The sequence below is a fragment of the Syzygium oleosum genome, unplaced genomic scaffold (assembly GCF_021117445.2).
Source record: "Syzygium oleosum isolate NSW1041296 unplaced genomic scaffold, Sole_v2.1 Sole_v2.08, whole genome shotgun sequence".
Lineage (NCBI taxonomy): Eukaryota > Viridiplantae > Streptophyta > Magnoliopsida > Myrtales > Myrtaceae > Syzygium > Syzygium oleosum.
The window spans coordinates 4,305,086-4,323,122 of record NW_026607492.1 but is presented as its reverse complement, the minus strand read 5'-3'; the positions used below and the strand labels follow the sequence as shown (position 1 = coordinate 4,323,122).

Here is an 18,037-nt window from a genome sequence, read left to right as displayed (position 1 = left end):
TGTTGAACCCAAGTCGTCCCGAGTCAATAGAGAAAAACAAAGTTTGTAGGTCCAATACAGTGTAGGCCACACATGTCGCGATCGGGATCAACGACACATTATCAACAAATTACAATTGCCAAATTCAAATTACTCCAAAGCCATTGCAAGTTGTTTGTATTGTGGGACGCAAGAGTCCAACCATCAAGTGACCAGAATTATACCTCACCAAGAGCGGTCCTCGTCTTAAAAGGCAACTCCGAATAGAGACGCTCGGAATTACAGTGCAACGATTCTTATGACTGAAAAGTTGTATGAAAACCATCACGTCAAATAAAAAGAAAGAAAGTACATGTTTAGAGAGTTCGAGCATATTTTATATAATGTATAACGAAAACATAATATGCGACTGAATCTTAATACATTTTGCTTCCCATTTAGGTGGCTATTTATTGACCACGCAGCACCTATTGACGAAAAGGTTGCTTCTTGGTCCGCTTTGATTGATGTCTCGGAGCGCTCGCAAGTTGTGATATCCATGTCCACTTTTAGTCAATGAAACATATTTCTATTACGGCAACAATTTATATATAAATATTTTGTGAATGATAAAACAAAATTTCGTTCACTTGTTCATATAAGCGATACAAACGATAATCTTCAAGAAAATATTTTTCAGATCATTCATTTTTTGCGAAACAAACGGATTACATTCCAATAATAATTTCTGTCGGGTTTCAATGGCCGAGTATATATGATTGTGGCCAACGTCAACAAATACACTTCAGCACTAAAGCAACGTTTTCACATGTGGGCACAACCCCTGTTGATTGATTCTTAAAATGTAAAACTAGATTAGTTCATCTCATGATGATGGCGATCTCTCGCCGCTATTTCCTCTCCTTATATGCACGTAACATGGATGAAACAGAAGACGTTGTGGACAAAGGTAATCAATCCCGCAAAACAAAAGAAACACAACAAACTTTTTAAAACCTGTAGCAGATGACAAATATTTTCAACACTGTCGCACAGCGTTAACAAAGCATAACATGATAAAATAGACGAGCACACCAACGATTCACATGTAAACTCAAGGAGTTATTTGTCTAGGACACGAATTCATCTCAGGTGCACATGCCAATTCCCAAGAAGTCATTTCAAAGAACGAAAGACAAGGTGCCATTTTAAAAGTGGTCAAGGCAAATTCCAACCTCCATTTTGATCTGTCCTGTAGATGGATCAAACTATTAATAAATAAGCTATGAGGGCAACGGTGAGAAAACAGGGCGTCATGGCCCACCAGAGCCGATCGAGAATCAAAAACAGAGACATGGTTTTAAAGGATTAGCTACCATCCATCTAAAGTCTAAGATGGCTTTCTCCGACACTTAACAGTGTGTCCTCCGACGAGACACCAGAAGTCCTAGCAAGAAGATGGCTCCCCAAGTCTCCTACCTTTCGAGCACTACCTGAACCACCATCTCTGAGCAGCAGATAATGGAGTGTTCAGGAATGGAGCATAGCGCTGAATAAGCGGATTAACACTCCTTCCAATCTTAGCCCACGCACTTTGATGATAGCCCGCAGTTGCAGGGGCGTGATACATAAGCTTTAAAAGCTGCAGAAGGGAATAAAAGGAAAAATCCTCATGTCAGAACTCAAAAATCTGTAGGTTGGCAGCCTTCTGATTCTCTGAAGCCCCTTCCATTTCTGAGGCACCAAATCAGAAAAGGGAGAGAACGTGTTTGGAGGAACCGAAAAATTCATTCTCAAGTACCAGAATAACAAAAGTCCATTCATCACACCCTCTATCTAAGTTTCTTGGACTAGCCCAGCAAAGCTTATTAGACCGTTTGGTGCCAAAATAAACATTCTAAACCATTAATCACGTAATTCTATGAATAATTCTTTCAGCAGGGTCTCACGTCATCCACATTCTCTCTTCAGCAGCACAATATTTAATTACTATAAGCGAATTCATACATTCAGTATATTCCTCTAAAATGGTACTCAGTAGACTAGCCCTTATCAGCTGAAGTAGAAGAAAAAGGAATTATGAGACCTACCTGCCAATACATGAACGTCTGTATGATGTTGCGCTGCCACCTGAAGATGCATAAACACATAACGTCATGTGATTGTACAAATTAACAGTGAGAAAAGCAAGCAGCTCAGTGAACTTTAAAAAATGTAAAATTCCATAATACATACGATAATAACGAGATAAGTAGCAAAAAGCCAACTCCAATCTCAGATTGGGAGGACAATATGCTAAGCGTAGTTGTGTTCGACTCCACCCATACACAAGGCTCTTCCAAGTATTTTCTATTCAAGAAAAGTGAAAAAGTAAAGTCAGTTGCAAACGGGAAAATGGATCCAAACAGAATGAGATATAAGCAAAATAAGGAGTCCCTCATACAACATCGATAGCAGGGTCTGAAAAATAATGTAATTAAGAGGAACCATGCATAACAGGAACTTTGTGCAAGTTGCTTGTTACTGAAGAATCAAGATATTCTATGCACTCTGCCCTTCCAAACTACGGTGCAGATGCAGAGAGACAGAGAGAGAGAGCAGGCAGCATAATATTGTGCCTTAGAACCCAATATGCAATTAAAAGTCAACGGCAAGTAGCCCAAAATCATTGTTTATGTAATCTTGTAAACATAACTCGGATAACTAGAAGAACAAGTGCACATGACCTTGTTGCAGTGATTGTATGGCATTCAAACGCTTGTTCACATGTCAGAAAATATTCACTCCAAAGGAAAAAAATTTTACTTTAACCAAGAGGGTTGAAAATTTCTTTACCCCCTCCTCTTCCCAAAAAATATAACAAAAGAAAAGAAACGCCATCCAAGCTCCACTGTCTATCATCGTAAATTTTTGATATCCAGCAGCAAATATATGCTAGCAGTGATCTTGACATAAGAGGAGAAGTCATCATGGCAGAATGTGAATTATTACAAACTCATTACAAATTTAATACTAACATTAACAGACAAGAACGTAATAAATATGATAGGCTACGAACAATTAAGATCACTTCAACCCAAATGATCAAAATTACTCGTCAACCACTAATTCTAGCATGAATTAAGCGGCATTTACCTGTACAAGGAAGAACGGCTGAAATTACGCCTTAAAAACTTGGCCACATGCTCAAGAGCTCGGCACATAATGGGAATTAAAGCGACTGAGGAGTAAAAGCAATGTCATAAGAGAAGGAGACCAATAAAACCAAAATAGAATATTAGAAGCCAAGTTCTGCTTACATTTAAGGTAAAGATGCGAAGTGACAAATGTCAGGCAGTAGATGAAGTAGATGAAATCCTTGGTCACTATTATCGTTTGAAAGTAAACTTGCAAAGCTTGCATATTCCATGCCCTAGGTTTCTGCAATGTGTGTGAACCATTAATGGGAGCATAACAAGGAACAGTCTAGATCAGCAGATTAAAGGATGGCTGATCATACCCCATATAATGAGTACAGAGAATACACAGACGAACATGCGGTGCCCACAAATGAAAGACGATATGCCCTATTTGAAAGATTTCGAGGCACAAATGGGAATATAGCCAGTACAGCCACCACGAATACCTGCCACACAATGACACAAAATGGCAATCAGCATGTGCAAGATCAATTACAACAGCTGGTTGACACGCTCCTGTAAGACCAAATTTTTTTAATTCTTGGATATCACATCATGAAAGCTTTTACAAGGGTATCCTTCAATGGAAAGTACACGTATATAGGCACATAATGAAGCATGGACGAAATCTCATCGTACCCAAGCATTGACAGAGAATTGTACAGTTTGCCGATCCCAGCGCAAAGAAGCTGGATTTGAAGCTGAAGTTGCTGATGCACTAGAGCTTCGGGTAGAAGATCCTAAACCAAAGAATAGGGTTCAAAATCATCAAAACGAATTTCAAATCGGCACATGGTAGTGTGTCAAAGTCGGCACATCTTATAGAATTTCATTGATACGTCCAACACCATTCCTATCAAAGTGGCCAATGTCAATGTATTTTACCAGTGCTACGGGATCGAGGCTGCTCATTGGTCGTTGATGAAGCTGAGGATGGAGTAGATTGCCTTGCTGACTGAGATGAACTACCAGAAGACATTGGCTCAACAATGAGATCAGAATCCTGCACAAACGGAGCTTAATTGTCATCGTACAAAATATAAACTGCGATAGCCAGAGGAGCTGATATTGCTGCAACTGAAAAAATCGTTCAAACTCTAAGCACGATATCCCATCATTGCTTCATTGGTTTCTCTCAAAATTCTCCACAAAGCCGATGTGGTAAAGCCGAATCATCTAAAAACTTCCTCATTAACACCCCCATTCACGACAAAAGAGGGGGTTCACGCAGGAATCCACTAAAACGGAGGGCAGAAAAGTCTCCCAAAATACAAACGATTGCGGACAAAGTTAACAACAAAAAGAGCCCCCTTTAATGCAGAACCAACAGGTGGTTAAGGCACACCCACATTTCAAGATTAAAATTCCTAATCACCCGGTAGTCGCCGCGTCGCGATTTCAATCCAATTAATCACAAGCAACCAAAACACGTCCGACATATCCAACCGCGCAGAACCTCCTTCCCAAGCTCGAGAGGCCGACTCGAACGACCGGAATAAACCTAAAGCAGCCGCATCATCTACTCAATAAAACCTACCGCGAACTTCCAATCCCACCGGCAGGACCAATCCAATCCCTCAACTCCAAATCAAACACACCCACGCTCTCTCTCTGTCTCTCTCTCTCTCTCTCTCTCTCTCTCTCTCTCTCTCTCTCTCTCTCTCTCTCTCTCTCTCGACAGAAATCAAGAACGTCAAATCGCGAGCAAGCGCAGGCAAGAGAGGAGAGGAATACGATGAAGCGCTGGTAGAACTTGCGCTTGTAGTGGTCGACGACGTCGGGGCGGGAGGACATCTGCGGGGGGATGAGGATGTTGGACCAGTAATCCGCCCATCGCGGGTCGTTCTCGTAGTCGTACGCCGCCGCCGCGATCCTCCTCAGCTTCTGCGGGTCCTCCTTCTCTTCCCCCATCCCTCTCCCTCTCTCTCTCTCTCTCTCTCTCTCTCTCTCTCTCTCTAGAAGTTTCTGCGTGTTTTCTCGCAGAGGCTTTCTTCCCAGAGGAGAGAGAGACAACCGAATCGAAGAAGATGGCGACGCCGACGACGAAGAAGAAGATGGGGATCACGCAGGCACCCTAAGGGCCTGGAGTCTCTTCTATGCTCCCGAAACGCCTCGTCGTATTACTTGTGTGCCAACGTCGTCGTTTCGCAAAGTCAAATGACTCTTACCGATACTTCATTTCGGGAAAATGATACAAATGGTATGTAATGTGATGCCTGAAATTTTAATTTGTTTAATATGATCCTTGATCTGTAATCAAATGTACAATGTTATCTCTGAATTTTTTATTTGTTTAATGTGGTCATTGAACTTTTAGAACACGTTTAATTTAATCCCCGAACAATATGAAAATGTTCAATATCTCCCCTAAATTTGAATTAATGGAATGATATCATTGACACGTTATATATTAAATCAAAATTCAGGGATCAATTGTGTCATTATCACTCATTTTCTTTTTCCCTCTTTACTTTTCCTTTCTTATTCCTTTTTGGCTTATAATTCTCATTTGGTCAAAGGTCAATGATTCGATAACAATGATGCTTGAGGCATTTTTTCAGTCAAACGATTGTCACCAAACCAAGATTGCTTTTTTTTTTTTGCCAAAAGAAAAATTTGCTATCCGTTGCATCAAATGAGGATTTATTAATATCTTGTCTAAAAACAGAAATTATAGTAAAATTTATAATTTACAATTTTTGTCGTTTTCCTTTGCCAATAAAAGAAAAATGGAGGGATTGATTTTGGTGGCCTAAACGGAGGAGAATCTCCACTAGATTTCCAATTGCATTCTCTTTCTCTTCCATGTCTGCAAGGATGATTGGAAAAGAGGATACTTTATCCACATTGCAAGAATCAGCAGAAGAGCTCATATATATATATATATATGCACGAATCAAAGATGAATACAATACAACCAATTGCTAAATCAAATGCTGAACCAAACAACTCTCTAAGCATAAACGGCTATCCTCGTGGCGCAGGGAAAAAGAATGTTGGAGTTCGCGAGATTTTACAAGGGAGTTGCCTCGTTTCCCGGGAGATGCGATGAACGGCTCCTAATCCGGCGTCGGGTTGTTACGATAGAGCATCGCTCGGAACGGGTCATTCTGTTTGTACTCGGCTCAGAATCAAACCCCCAGGGGCGGGTTCGTTTCGGTACTCGTGAAGTCCGACTACATACTCTGGTCTGCAGACCCACGGCTTCTCCAGCTGCTCTGAGTTCTGTCGAAAAAATCAGTGCTATAGTCTTGGCTACCGAATGCCATCCGCTGGAACATCCTGATCTGCGCGGATTGCTCTCTGGTATCGTAGATTTCGCTTTGCCCTGGTCTCATTCCGTTGCTGAGATCTGACAATTCGTCCAATGAATCTAAAGCCCTAACGACCTGCCCAAAGACGAAGGACCCAAACGAGTGCTTGGATTTTAGCATATACCTTCGCAATAGACCGAGAGCATGAAAGTTACGGCAGGTGAAAAAAAGGAATACCTGACTCATACGCGGCCTTTTTGTGGCCGAATGCCGAACACAAGCTGCGGCTGCCTCTATCATTCGGAACATCTCACTTTGAACGTACTGTTTTTGTAGCTTCGAATCTACCAATGGCTCGAAGTCCTCATCGTCAAGTGCTTGAGTGAGTAACGGTCGGGCCTGAAAAATGTGGTTCAACCAGATGAATTTGTCGTCTAAGGATTTACAGAAGTTACGTGTTCGTGAATACAATCAGCACAGAAAGTGATGCTTTTTAAATTATAGTTCCAAAGCTTCCAAGTATTTCCTAAAGGTCGACAGGTGCCACAGGCAAAACAGTTTTACACATGTCAAACACTTGCCAGGAGGGTGACTAACCACAATGTGTGGATAATTTCTGAATGAATGCGGATTCATCCTGAACGACAAGTTTGCACAGAAACAGTATGGAAGTAAAAATCAATCGACATTCACCAAAGCTTACCCATTCAACCAGGCTCTCATCACCAATTGGCTGAGAGGCATCTACAGGCTTGCGTCCAGTAATCAGCTCCAAAAGAACAACCCCAAACGAATAAACATCAGATTTTTCTGTCAACTTTCCACTAGTTGCGTACTCTGGAGCCATGTATCTGAATTACCGATTGAACTAATCAGGCCAGGTTAAAAGGAATTTAATCAGAAAGAATGCAGGAGATGATTTAACGACATGCTCTGGAGCCTCCATGCCATAAGACAGTGGAGAAAGCTCTAATGCATATTTAAACATATCAACATGATAGACCTGATACGACATCTGTTTAATGGTGAATTTGTTCTCAAATCAATGCACTTGTGAATCAAATAAAAAGACAAACTCCAATTTTTTTCAGAAGGGAACTCTCAGACGGGGTAATTTTATTATGAAAAAGAAAGCAACAGTAACTTTTAGCCTAGTGAACATGACATGAAATATTGCTTGATGGACTGACGAATGGAAGCATTTACATACCCAAAAGTCCCCATGACTCGTGTTGTAATGTGCGTATTTGAATCCAAAGCTAATTTTGCAAGACCAAAATCTGAGACCTGCAGTTAGAGAATTCATCTTGCTAAAATTGGTAAAGCTAAATGCCAAACAAAATCCAAGGCAAAACTAGTCCAGCTCAAAACAGAGTAATGTTTCTTGGAGAAAGAACTTTCATTTGCAGAGTAATAACCCACCTGAGCTTCAAAGTTCTTGTCAAGAAGGATGTTCGAGGATTTTATATCCCGGTGTATTATACGAGGATGGCCTTGTATGAGAGAGAGAGAGAGAGATCAGCTGATTATAAATCTGCAATAATCTGACTAAAGGAAGGCAAATGGAAATTATATGTAAGCTTTTCATCTTGTTTCCATGAAGTCCAATGCTAGGAGATGACATTAAACCAAAATAATCAATTGATGAAGCTCAATGTTGCATGAAAGTATTGCCAAATACAATAGTTCTACTGCCTGTTTCCTTCTCATTGCGATCCCTAAAAAGTAGTTCTCGCACCTCTGTCAGAGCAATAGTACTTGGGAAGACGATAACAAATGGATGTTTAACTTATCACATGTTAAAGTAGCAGGAAAATATTTTTAAACAAGTGTATGCATGGACAGGAATAGAGGGGAATTAATAAATAAATAAAAAACTGAGGGAAGAGAGAGAGAGAGAGAGAGTATTACAATCTTCATGCAGGTAAGCTATTCCACGAGCAGCACCAGCAGCAACCTTCACTCTAGTCACCCAATCCATGACAGGCCGGCCTTCACCTAAGATTAAAGGAAATAGAGGTATGAAAAGGTAAGGAAAACCATCAAATTAACAATGATGCTGCACGACTCGTCATTGAACTAACTTAATGACTATTTGAGAAGCAACATGGTAAAGAGCACTTGCAAGTGGATCATCTACTTTCAAGAAAGTAAAAGGATCATAACGGAGTAAATCAACACATTATTTGCCAAAATTTGACAACTCCTGAAATGGAAACAAATGGGCGGCGTGGTTAGATAATCTAAAACACAACCTGTGAATCTAACTAGAACAGCTATTAGTTTCATGGTGCTACTATGCTCACTTGAGAGCTACATATGCATACGAACATTGCAAAGCACAAGGATTCAAACTTAATTCTTTGAACTCTGAATCAGAAGTATGTCTTACCATGGAGATGGTAGTGAAGGGTGTCATTTGGAACATAATCATAGACGAGCAACCTATTTTGCTCAGATATACAGTATCCCACCAACGAAACTAAATGACGGTGGTGCACTCTGCTAATAATCTCGACCTCTGCTCTAAACTCTCGCTCTCCTTGTCCACTGCCAATCTTAAGCTGCTTCACTGCAACTTCTCTTCCATCTACCAACGCACCTTTGTATACACGACCAAATCCACCTTCTCCCAAAAGATTTTGGGTTGAAAAATTGTCAGTCGCATGAGCTAGCTCATCATATGTGAACCATGACTTCGAGTTGTTTATGCCTCCTTGTTCCGAGGGTGAATACATGAAATTGCTGCCAGAAGCACTTCCTGCTCGCATCATTGGCGAACGGGGCTGTAAAAATAATGATTCTGCAATTCAAAAGAAGGGATCAAATTATCTCTGTAACTAGTATTAGTAAGGCGGATGTGCAGCTACTGTTCTCTTCAGTGTAGCATAACAGACACGTTTTCATAATGGATTGAATTATTTTTCCCATAAAGTGCTATTTAACATATGACATGGTTTAATCCAGGCACAACACTATCCAGATATGTTTGATCACTTACTTCCTTCATAAATGTGATCAGTATTAGAACTGACCAGGAATAAGTCTACAATGCAGTTACAGATGCTTTCTCGTTAGTCAAACTGCAATTTTCATAATTCTCAGTTGAAAAGAGTAAAGACCAGTTATAGTTCTGACTAAATTGCAATTTTTCCTTTGTGTGAACTTTTAGCTATGGAAATGTCAACTGTTTAGCAACTGGATATGGAACCCAACTTGGTCTAGTTTAGCATAAAGAGAGATCCGACCACAACATCATCATGAATTAAGTCGCGAGATTAAACACAATGAACACAACTTATCCGTTAATTGTTTAGTGCATTACCTGAGTTTTGGGAGGAGGCAAAGGGAGAAGGCATATTGTATCCAACATTTGACTGAGCACCCCGTCTCTTCCGTTTTTTTGCAACCCACACAGCCATGACAAGAAGACTCAGAACCAGGAATCCAACCACTAGGCCAATCGCCACAGCTCCACCAGTCTTTAGTCCCCCTGCGTCCGTGGATGTGGAATTCGCGATTACATTTGTCCCATCAGTAGATCTTGCCGTAGGCTTTTCAGTGGGAATGGAAGGTAATGGTGACAAATTCGGACTTCTGGCTGCTGATGAATTGCTGGGAGGAGAAGGAGGTGACGGCACAGGAGTGGAGGACGAGGGAACTGAAGGAGGTGACGCGGACTCTGAGGGAACTGAAGGAGGTGACGCGGACTCCGGTGGTGAATTTGTTGTTGGAGGTGGAGAAGTCTTAGGACTAGAGGGTGGTGGAGGCGAATGGGAACTTGATGGTGACTTCGCTTGTGGAGGAGGTGGAGATTTTGACGATGGGGTTGAAGGAGGACTCGTTGCAGGTGAAACTGGTTGAGGAGGAGGAGGACTAGGAGGAGGTTGGGAAACCGGCGGGGTCCCCGCCAGAGGCGTCGGAGGGGCCTGGGCCGGAGGAGGAGCGGCCGCGGTCGGTGGTGGGGGTGATGGCACATTTGGAGGAGGTGGTGAGTTCACAGCCGGGGGAGGGGTGGCCGGAGGCGACGGCGGGGGCGACGGCGGGGGTGATGCTGGAGGTGATGGGGGTGGCGAAGCCGGTGCTGTCGGGGGCGGCGGCGGCGGTGACGGGGGCGGCGAAGGGGGTGGCGCGGAAAGAGACTTAGGTGGTGGAGATGCTGCCGCCGCCGGCGAGGGCGGCGGACTAGCTGAAGAATTGGAGGTAGTGGAGGATGGAGGCGAGGCCAGGGAAGGAGGAGGAGAAGATGGAGAAGGCGATTTTGATGCCATCTTCCGCAAACGAATCACCTCACAAATGACATGTCCGAAGTGCTAATCCATCTCCAAAGATTTCCAAGACCAGCAATAATAGCAAAAGCTCCAATATTCACACTCAAAACTAAACAAACACTAACGCATCAAACAATCTAGCTACGCTCCTTCAACTCCCCACAAGAACCAGCCTCGGAAGTCAACCACGGAAGCGCCAGTTCCCGACCCTTTTCTCCAGAAACGCACTTCTTGGACTTAAGCCAGACGAACAAACTCGAAAATCCCGAGCAGCAAGCAGATCAAGACACGCACCTTTGAACTACCCAAACTCAAGAATGAATGGCCCGAAACTGCTCAAGCAAAGATCCAGATGCAACTCCACTGAGGACACCAAAGGGTATGAGACGGGGCAAATGCAGCGAGCCCAGATCGGCCAAATCGATGCCCGAGAAATCCCAGAAACCCGAAACCCACCAAAGCCTCACCTTGCGGTAGTTCTTTGGTCAGAACTTATGGCGTAGGAATCGTGGAATCTTGGAAATCACAGTGCTGTTACAAAGGAGACAAGACAGCTTCTTGGGGCGGAGGAGGGGGAAAGAAATGGTGGCCAGATCGTGGAGCCTCAAAGCATGCGGACACCAACGTGGGGGCGACTTGCGGGGGGGGGGGGGGTGGACAGAGCCTTGTTCACATGGATGGAATGGAGGTGGGGGAGAAAGAGGAAAGGATTGTCAAATCCTCGCCATGTTCGTAGGCAGCCGAAAGCACTGTTAACTATCCTAGCTGTTGTCTCTCTCTCCTCTCTTTCCTCTCTCTCTTCCCGCGAGATTTACGGATCCTTTTGTTCCTAATTGCACGATCATTAATCCTAGGAAAAAAGAGGAAGGAAATCATGGACGGTGCTGTACGTTTTTTCAAAATTCAATTAGAACAGGGAGTCAAAGAATATCTTCACGCAAATTCCCGAGGATTCTTTGCATATACACTTCTATACTATGCTCGTGCAAATTCTGTTGGTGAATGCCCTTTTAGCGCATTTGTGAGGCGATCAACCAAAAGAAATTTTACGGTTTTGATAAGTGTTTTTAGGGGCACTCGTTAGGAAAAAAAATTCCACACCGGTTTTCAGGCAAATTTGCCTATTTCGTGTTTAGCCGTCTTTGGATTGGGGGTAAAAACCGGTTGTTCACGTCATGGGGGGAGATTCAATTCGTGAATGCTCATCTTTCTTTGTGATTCGCTAGTGCTTCTTGAAATTCTTACCAATGTTGTCATTTTACCTATATAGTTACCGTTTAATTTTTTTAAATATTATGGCTCATGTATTGTGACTTTTTTTTTGCGCATGAAACACCCAAAATCATTCCAAACAAAATGTGCGCCGATATGCATAGATTTTGGCACAATTTTTCAAAACTCAAAATAACTTTCGTTTTTATCGATATCTAATCGTTGGACCAAAAACAAAAGTCGCTCAAAATTCAAGAAAGCAACTCGAAATTAATCAACCAACAAAATAGTTCAATCAGAGCATAATAGAATTATCAAGATATCTAATAAAAAAAACTAATCATTTACACCGACGGCATGCTTTGACAAGATCAAATCCATGTTACTGGATCTTATAGAATTATACGTGCAGCAGACAGTGCAGGTTCGCTCTATGGTTGACGCAGTTTTTATGGTACCGTGAAGCAAAGGCACGTTGGTCCATGCTCCCTGCAATAAATATCATATGCTTTCCCAGTTTGACTTTTTGCATGTTCATCAGATCCTTCAACCACCACCATGCTTGCTCAAATCTGCACATTCTCATTACAATAACAATCCCCGTTTTCGTCTGACGCGGAAGAACAAATCAAACTACTAATCAACCGAAAGCCGTGCCCGATGCACCGGGCAGCAATTCGTCGAACTGCTTTGAGCGCTCGAGTGAAGACATACTACAGGACCATTCCCGGCGATACGACCCGTGAAAATCCCGAGTAGTTTGTCGACAAGATCTGAGTTTTGTTGTTTTCTTGGGGAGATGGTTCTTTCACCATATGTTTTAATCAAGGGCAACAATGTATGCAGAAAACGCCACCAAAGTTTGTTGAGCTAAGGGTGGAAGACTGGGTCTCAAATTGCTGTCTTATAAGACAAGAAATAAAAAATTCGTTGTAACTTGTCCTGTTCCTCTTGCCCTCCCTGAGGGAAAACCAGAGGTGGGTGCTATCATGATCTAATTCTCTAAACTAATCAACCTGGTATCATGTTTGACAGCTTCTGAATCCCTTCCCATGCCAGGCAAGAGAAGGAATAAACAAATGCAATCTCCGAGCTTTAACTCGACTCAACTAACTAGGGAGTTGAGACCTGTTCTTAGTTTTTTATATGCTTATCTCGAAATCTCACTTAGCACAATGCAGAACGGGGTGCCCGGATTAAAAAAATTATAGAGAGAGAAGAAAAAGTGGCGGCTCGTGGCGTGTTCTGCTGTCTGGTTTTACACGATTGATTAATATTCGCCGCCCTATGAGTCTAAAGACAGTTTGATCGGCCCGGCTGTCACTGTGGCGATTGCTAATGATGCCAACGAGTTGTATCGTGATTTTAACCGATTTTCACCGGCTTTACCAGGATGAACGGTATGATGATTGAGTAAGGCGTAACTTCGCTGCCAGCACCGAATTCAGCTGACTTCTGCGCATTGACAAGCGCAGCGTGTTACCTTTAACTATATGTTATTTGCACCCTTCGAGGGAGTGAGAGAGAGGTTGGCTTCTCACAGCTATAGATTAAAAAATAATCAGCTGCGACCAGATCAGCTGATGAGACTACCATCTTTGCATACGGTTTCTCCACCGTGACGAGGGTTAAAGATCTTTCTACCAGATGATCGTCAAAGCAATGAACTACAAAATGGAGTGCCCAGTGCAGGACTAATCTCCCCGTCTTGATGAAATCGTTTTGAGGACTGGAGATCATCAATAGGCTGTTTGTGTTCATAAAGATAAACACTAAGAAATTGGCTTCATTCTGAGCCAGTCAAATAGTACGCAAGTGTTTCTATTATGCTAACGACGATCTTTCTCGTGTTAAGGTGATGTCATATCAAAGAAATGTTCCATGAATTGCGCTCTGAGACCAAAGAAGCAGGCGGACGTTATTTTCCATTCATCTTTACAATCTGGTGTCAGGTGAAGTCTCTAAAGGGATTGCAGATTTGTTTTCCCCAGGGCGTCGCCATATGTCCAAAACCAGGTGGCATAATTGACCTAGAGGAACACAAGTATGTACGGTGAGAGAAATTAGTGTACTGGCTAGTTATACTAAGGAGAACTGTAAGAACAAATTCAAAAGAGATGACCCTCACCCAATACAGTAAAGATGACTTCGAGTCCATTAGCCCCCTCAAACCCGTAGACGAGCCTTCATAAATCCTGTGTACTTCGCCAGAGCAACAAGATTAACAACGTTGGAAACCAAACAAGCCCGAGACAATTACTTCTCTTGCTGAGCACTGATAAATACGGATCTCACATAGCACAGGATAGCTCTGCACTATACAAATATCAGCAGAAGAGACATTGTTCCACTGACAGACCGTATCCGGCAGGGCCCCTTCTTGGAGACACATAAATAATAAACCGTCTAGGCAAAACAAACATCATGAAGTCCTTAGCTCATGAAGTTTCAATTACAGAGTGAGAGGTAGCTCCACAAATGCAAAGAGTTGGAAATGAAAACGAAATGCTGTGCACCCATCAAGACTGCCAGCCCCAGCACCTCTAGCAAACTAAAGAGCAATAGCTTTAGTGCTTGGCAAATAACTTGAAGATTTTTGGCAAGATATCCTACCGAATGTCCATGTCAGACAATCAAACGGGCTGGCAGAGAACATGTTTTGTGACTCTCAAGAGGTCAACATCAACAACATACAAAATCTCTGTGTGAGAGCAAGCGCAGGCGTGACTGTTTCCTGAGGTATGACGTACCCCCAGGTCACAGATGATAATCCATACTTGTATGTTTAGAACAATAATTTAGCAAATTAGCTTAAAATCTACTTGAGAGAGCTGTAAGACACATCGAATATGAACAAGCAGACCTGAAGCTAATAATTTAGTTGGCCCTCTGTTTATTGGCCCCCTAGAACCAGCAGATTTACAACTAATTGCGGTTATTACAGCAATGAAAGTAACTTTAGTGTAAAGTTGTGAAGCTTGAGCTGCATAAGACCACTTTCTTCTCATACCTTGAAATTCAGAAATCCACAAGGTAATAATTTGCAGCACGAAGGAGTGTAACTTGGTAATCTCCTTCCATCTAAACAAGCAGGAATTTAATTTGGTATCAGCCTGATGGAATACTGGAATCAACGATGTCAGAACCTACTCTTCCTTTTTAAAAAATCTAAGGTTTGATAACAAACTTCAAAACACTGCTATAACTCATCACTGATTTACTAAAACAGAGTGCAGGAGATTTAACTGATATCAGCAAGCATCTCATAAGCACTGGAAGTGTTCAGCAAAGTGGATAATGTAATTGTAGCGACGTGTGACAATATTGAAGGATCACGGAGAGAAGCAGAGTTAGTGAATCATTTTATTCCGAAAATAGATACACAGCGCGCAAAGCGATCGTCATATAAGTACATGAATGCTCCAAAAAAATAAGCAACAAAAATATCTCATCCAAAGCGATTCAATCAGTCCCTGAAATAACAATTTCAGTGACAATAGTGACCAAACCAACAGTACTTTCCTCCATCACTGCATCCTGTCTCTTCTTCATCGCCTCTACTATGAATCCACCACAGTAGATTCGAAAGAGAGTTCCCATCATCATGACCGCTCAAGCTCCTCACTTTTTCCAGCGCACTACCTTTGTCAAAAATCCCTTCCAAGGCATACACAAACCCTTTCCACCCTTCAATTCCCTCCCTGTTCAGAGCTGGGTATGTCCAATTAACCAGCTGTTTCACAAACTGGATATCTGAGAATAGAACCTCAGTGATAGGCAACAAAGGCAAAACCTGAATTCCAAGCCTACAATCTCTGCGCTCGGCTCCAGCGAACCAAAGAGCACTGTCCCTCTTGTTAGACCACAGAACACCCACCACCCTGTTCTCCCTAGTGAAGTCTTCCTCATATAGATTATCACCTTCTCTAACATGCCACCACATTTGAGCCGCTTGAATTTCCATTGCAGCAAGCGTCGACCCGACAGCAACAAGATGGGTGTCTCCATAGGCCAATCCCATTAAAGCAGCTGAATAGTAAGCATTCACAGCCTCGCTCGTGCTCTCCTGATTCCGCCCATCCGCAAATTCAGTCAATCCACCAGCCCAAGAGTGCAATTTATACAGGTCAAAGCACCTCAGACGCGGATAATTGGAATTCGATCTTCTCCCCAAGTTCATGAAATCCGCCATAAGTGAATAAGCTTGAGGCCTGTACTTCCTTCCCCATGCAGGATCAATCTTGGCGAGAACAGCAATTGCATAAAGAAAGTACCCTAAATGATAGTGATGATCGTTGTACAGCCCGAAGCCAAAATCTTCGCCAGGATTGGTCGATCCTAGCTTGGTGATAATCCCACCCCATTTCGCATCATACAAGAATCCATTACCACCAAAAGTCCCATCCAACCATGGCTCTATGGTGCTCTTCAGATATTTTCCGATCGCCGGGATGACTTCAGGATAACACACCTCCTCGGCAATCAAAGCCAGCCTCGCCGCCCTGGCAATCAATTTCCCATAAAAATAAGACGAGGCCGTCGTTATTGCAGCTGGATTAAGGGACTCGACATCCCTACAAAGGGCTCGAATAATTTCCTCGTACGACTCTTCCTTGACGCCCCTGATCGAATGCCAAGAAACAGAGACGGGATCAGACCTCAACACCCAGGAATCTCCAACCACACCAACAAGGTCGCCATCGATGCTCCTATACTTAAAATCCTCCAGCACGGTGACACCACAGTCCTCACCGGACAAAAGTCGAACATGTAGCGGGTGCGCGAGCATGAGCAGATCCCCCCACCCTCTCTTCTCCCACTTGTACTCCAAACAAAACGGCCTGGTCAACACTGCCTCGCCAGACAGAGCATACGAAGAGCTGAACCTATCCAAAACCTCCTCGCTAAATGATCCGCCGTCGGGCAAGCAGGCAATCCTGATGACCCCGGAAAACCTTCCCGAGGTCATCGCATTGAGGCTCTGACTGAAACTGATCGGCGAGGAAGTGTAAACGAGCCAAGTCTGGTTGTTGTTGAGCTTCACGGTGTGCTTGGTGCGGCTGCTGTTCGAAGAGAGCGAGAGGATGGCGTGGATCGTGGAGATCGCGACCTCCGCGCCGCTGTTGACCAGGCAGGTCACGTAGGGGCTCCCCCGGACGAGGACGAACCTCAGGTCCGACGCCGCGAAGTCCAGCGTCACGCCGAGGTCGCTGTACGACGAGATCACGTGCCGCGGCGCCTCCGAGCCGCCGCCGGAGAGGGTGGCGGAGACGGTGAGGTCGGCGTTGAAGACCTGGTACAGGAAGGCGGGGCCGGCGAAGCGCGTAGGGAACGAGACGGAGACGGAGGACGGGGAGGGCTTGACGAGGTAGGGGTGGACGTACTCGGCCTGGTCGCCGTTGTTGAGGGCGAAGTTCTGGAAGAAGGAGTTGGTCGGGAGCGGGGCGGCGAGGAGGCCCGGCGAGAAGAAGGGGGACGGGTCGGGGAGGACGGTGGACTCGCCGCGCGGGAAGACGAAGGGGAACTTGGGCTTCGGCGGAGACATCGGCGGCGGCGGCGGGGGCGGCGGCGGGGTGGATGGCGGCGGCGGAGGAGGAGGAGGAGGGGGAGGAGGGGGAATATACGGGGCGGGCGGAGGAGGAGGAGGAGGACGACGGCGGCGTTTGCGGAAAGGCTTAGTGACGAAGGTTGAGACCCTTCGCAGCAATTTCTTCACCATTATTTTATTAAATTAAATTAAATTGAATTAGATTATTTTGTTTGGTGGTTGTCGGTTTCGTTACGCGCGTTTACCAGAATTTTTCTCTCCTCCTTTCTTTTCTTTTTTTTCTTCAATTGATGATGACCCGCCAGAGGAAGAGGAGAACAAGGAAGGAAGTGGATTATTACAGTGAACTAGGAAAATCAAACCTCAGGGAGTCGAAAACTCTTCGAGGTTTTGATCGTCTTCCGTCGGGTCGCGATCGAATCTCCAGGAATTGATTTCACGCGGGGCTTTTTTTCTCGGTTCCAATTCGAAGGGTCTAACGGGATTGAAAAGGGATCGTGACATTTACCCCACCCGAAGAAATTCGATGAAGACTTAGGATGAGCACAACGACAAGGACGAGGATGATGACGATGGAAATGGAGTTGGTGAGTTGATGTCGATGTTTTTCTTGTC

General features: G+C 43.8%; 3 protein-coding genes across 3 annotated transcripts; all 3 read right to left on the bottom strand.

The window, feature by feature from the left end:
- Positions 1-1,032: 1,032 nt before the first annotated feature.
- Positions 1,033-5,163, bottom strand: LOC115685623 (uncharacterized). Its single transcript, XM_056314180.1, has 9 exons — positions 4,872-5,163; positions 4,023-4,140; positions 3,777-3,877; positions 3,458-3,583; positions 3,258-3,378; positions 3,094-3,178; positions 2,194-2,307; positions 2,049-2,088; positions 1,033-1,600 (listed from the first exon to the last, which is right to left on the bottom strand). The coding sequence occupies exons 1-9, from the start codon at positions 5,046-5,048 to the stop codon at positions 1,448-1,450; spliced, it is 1,035 nt and encodes a 344-aa protein (XP_056170155.1). The 5' UTR covers positions 5,049-5,163; the 3' UTR covers positions 1,033-1,447.
- A 792-nt stretch (positions 5,164-5,955) lies between these two features.
- On the bottom strand, positions 5,956-11,324 carry LOC115685154 (proline-rich receptor-like protein kinase PERK8). The gene is made up of 8 exons (XM_030610172.2): positions 9,717-11,324; positions 8,784-9,194; positions 8,303-8,389; positions 7,814-7,884; positions 7,602-7,678; positions 7,095-7,242; positions 6,629-6,790; positions 5,956-6,526 (listed from the first exon to the last, which is right to left on the bottom strand). Exons 1-8 carry the CDS (start codon positions 10,660-10,662, stop codon positions 6,314-6,316), a joined length of 2,115 nt encoding a protein of 704 aa, XP_030466032.2. The 5' UTR covers positions 10,663-11,324; the 3' UTR covers positions 5,956-6,313.
- Positions 11,325-15,224: 3,900 nt separating this feature from the next.
- LOC115685143 (glucan endo-1,3-beta-D-glucosidase ARB_01444) lies at positions 15,225-17,775 on the bottom strand. The gene has a single exon (XM_030610161.2). It carries the CDS (start codon positions 17,591-17,593, stop codon positions 15,362-15,364), a length of 2,232 nt encoding a protein of 743 aa, XP_030466021.1. The 5' UTR covers positions 17,594-17,775; the 3' UTR covers positions 15,225-15,361.
- Positions 17,776-18,037: the final 262 nt, after the last annotated feature.

Excerpts from the sequence above, each read along its gene's own strand:
- LOC115685154 (XM_030610172.2), bottom strand. The coding sequence starts at position 10,662 with ATGGCATCAAAATCGCCTTCTCCATCTTCTCCTCCTCCTTCCCTGGCC. Across the intron at positions 8,390-8,783 it reads CCTTCACTACCATCTCCATG|GTGAAGGCCGGCCTGTCATG; the intron begins GTAAGACATACT and ends CTTTAATCTTAG. Across the intron at positions 7,243-7,601 it reads CGAGTCATGGGGACTTTTGG|ATACATGGCTCCAGAGTACG; the intron begins GTATGTAAATGC and ends TCGGTAATTCAG.
- LOC115685143 (XM_030610161.2), bottom strand. The coding sequence starts at position 17,593 with ATGGTGAAGAAATTGCTGCGAAGGGTCTCAACCTTCGTCACTAAGCCT.
- LOC115685623 (XM_056314180.1), bottom strand. The coding sequence starts at position 5,048 with ATGGGGGAAGAGAAGGAGGACCCGCAGAAGCTGAGGAGGATCGCGGCG. Across the intron at positions 2,308-3,093 it reads AGCCGTTCTTCCTTGTACAG|AAAATACTTGGAAGAGCCTT; the intron begins GTAAATGCCGCT and ends TTTCTTGAATAG. Across the intron at positions 1,601-2,048 it reads AGACGTTCATGTATTGGCAG|CTTTTAAAGCTTATGTATCA; the intron begins GTAGGTCTCATA and ends TCCCTTCTGCAG.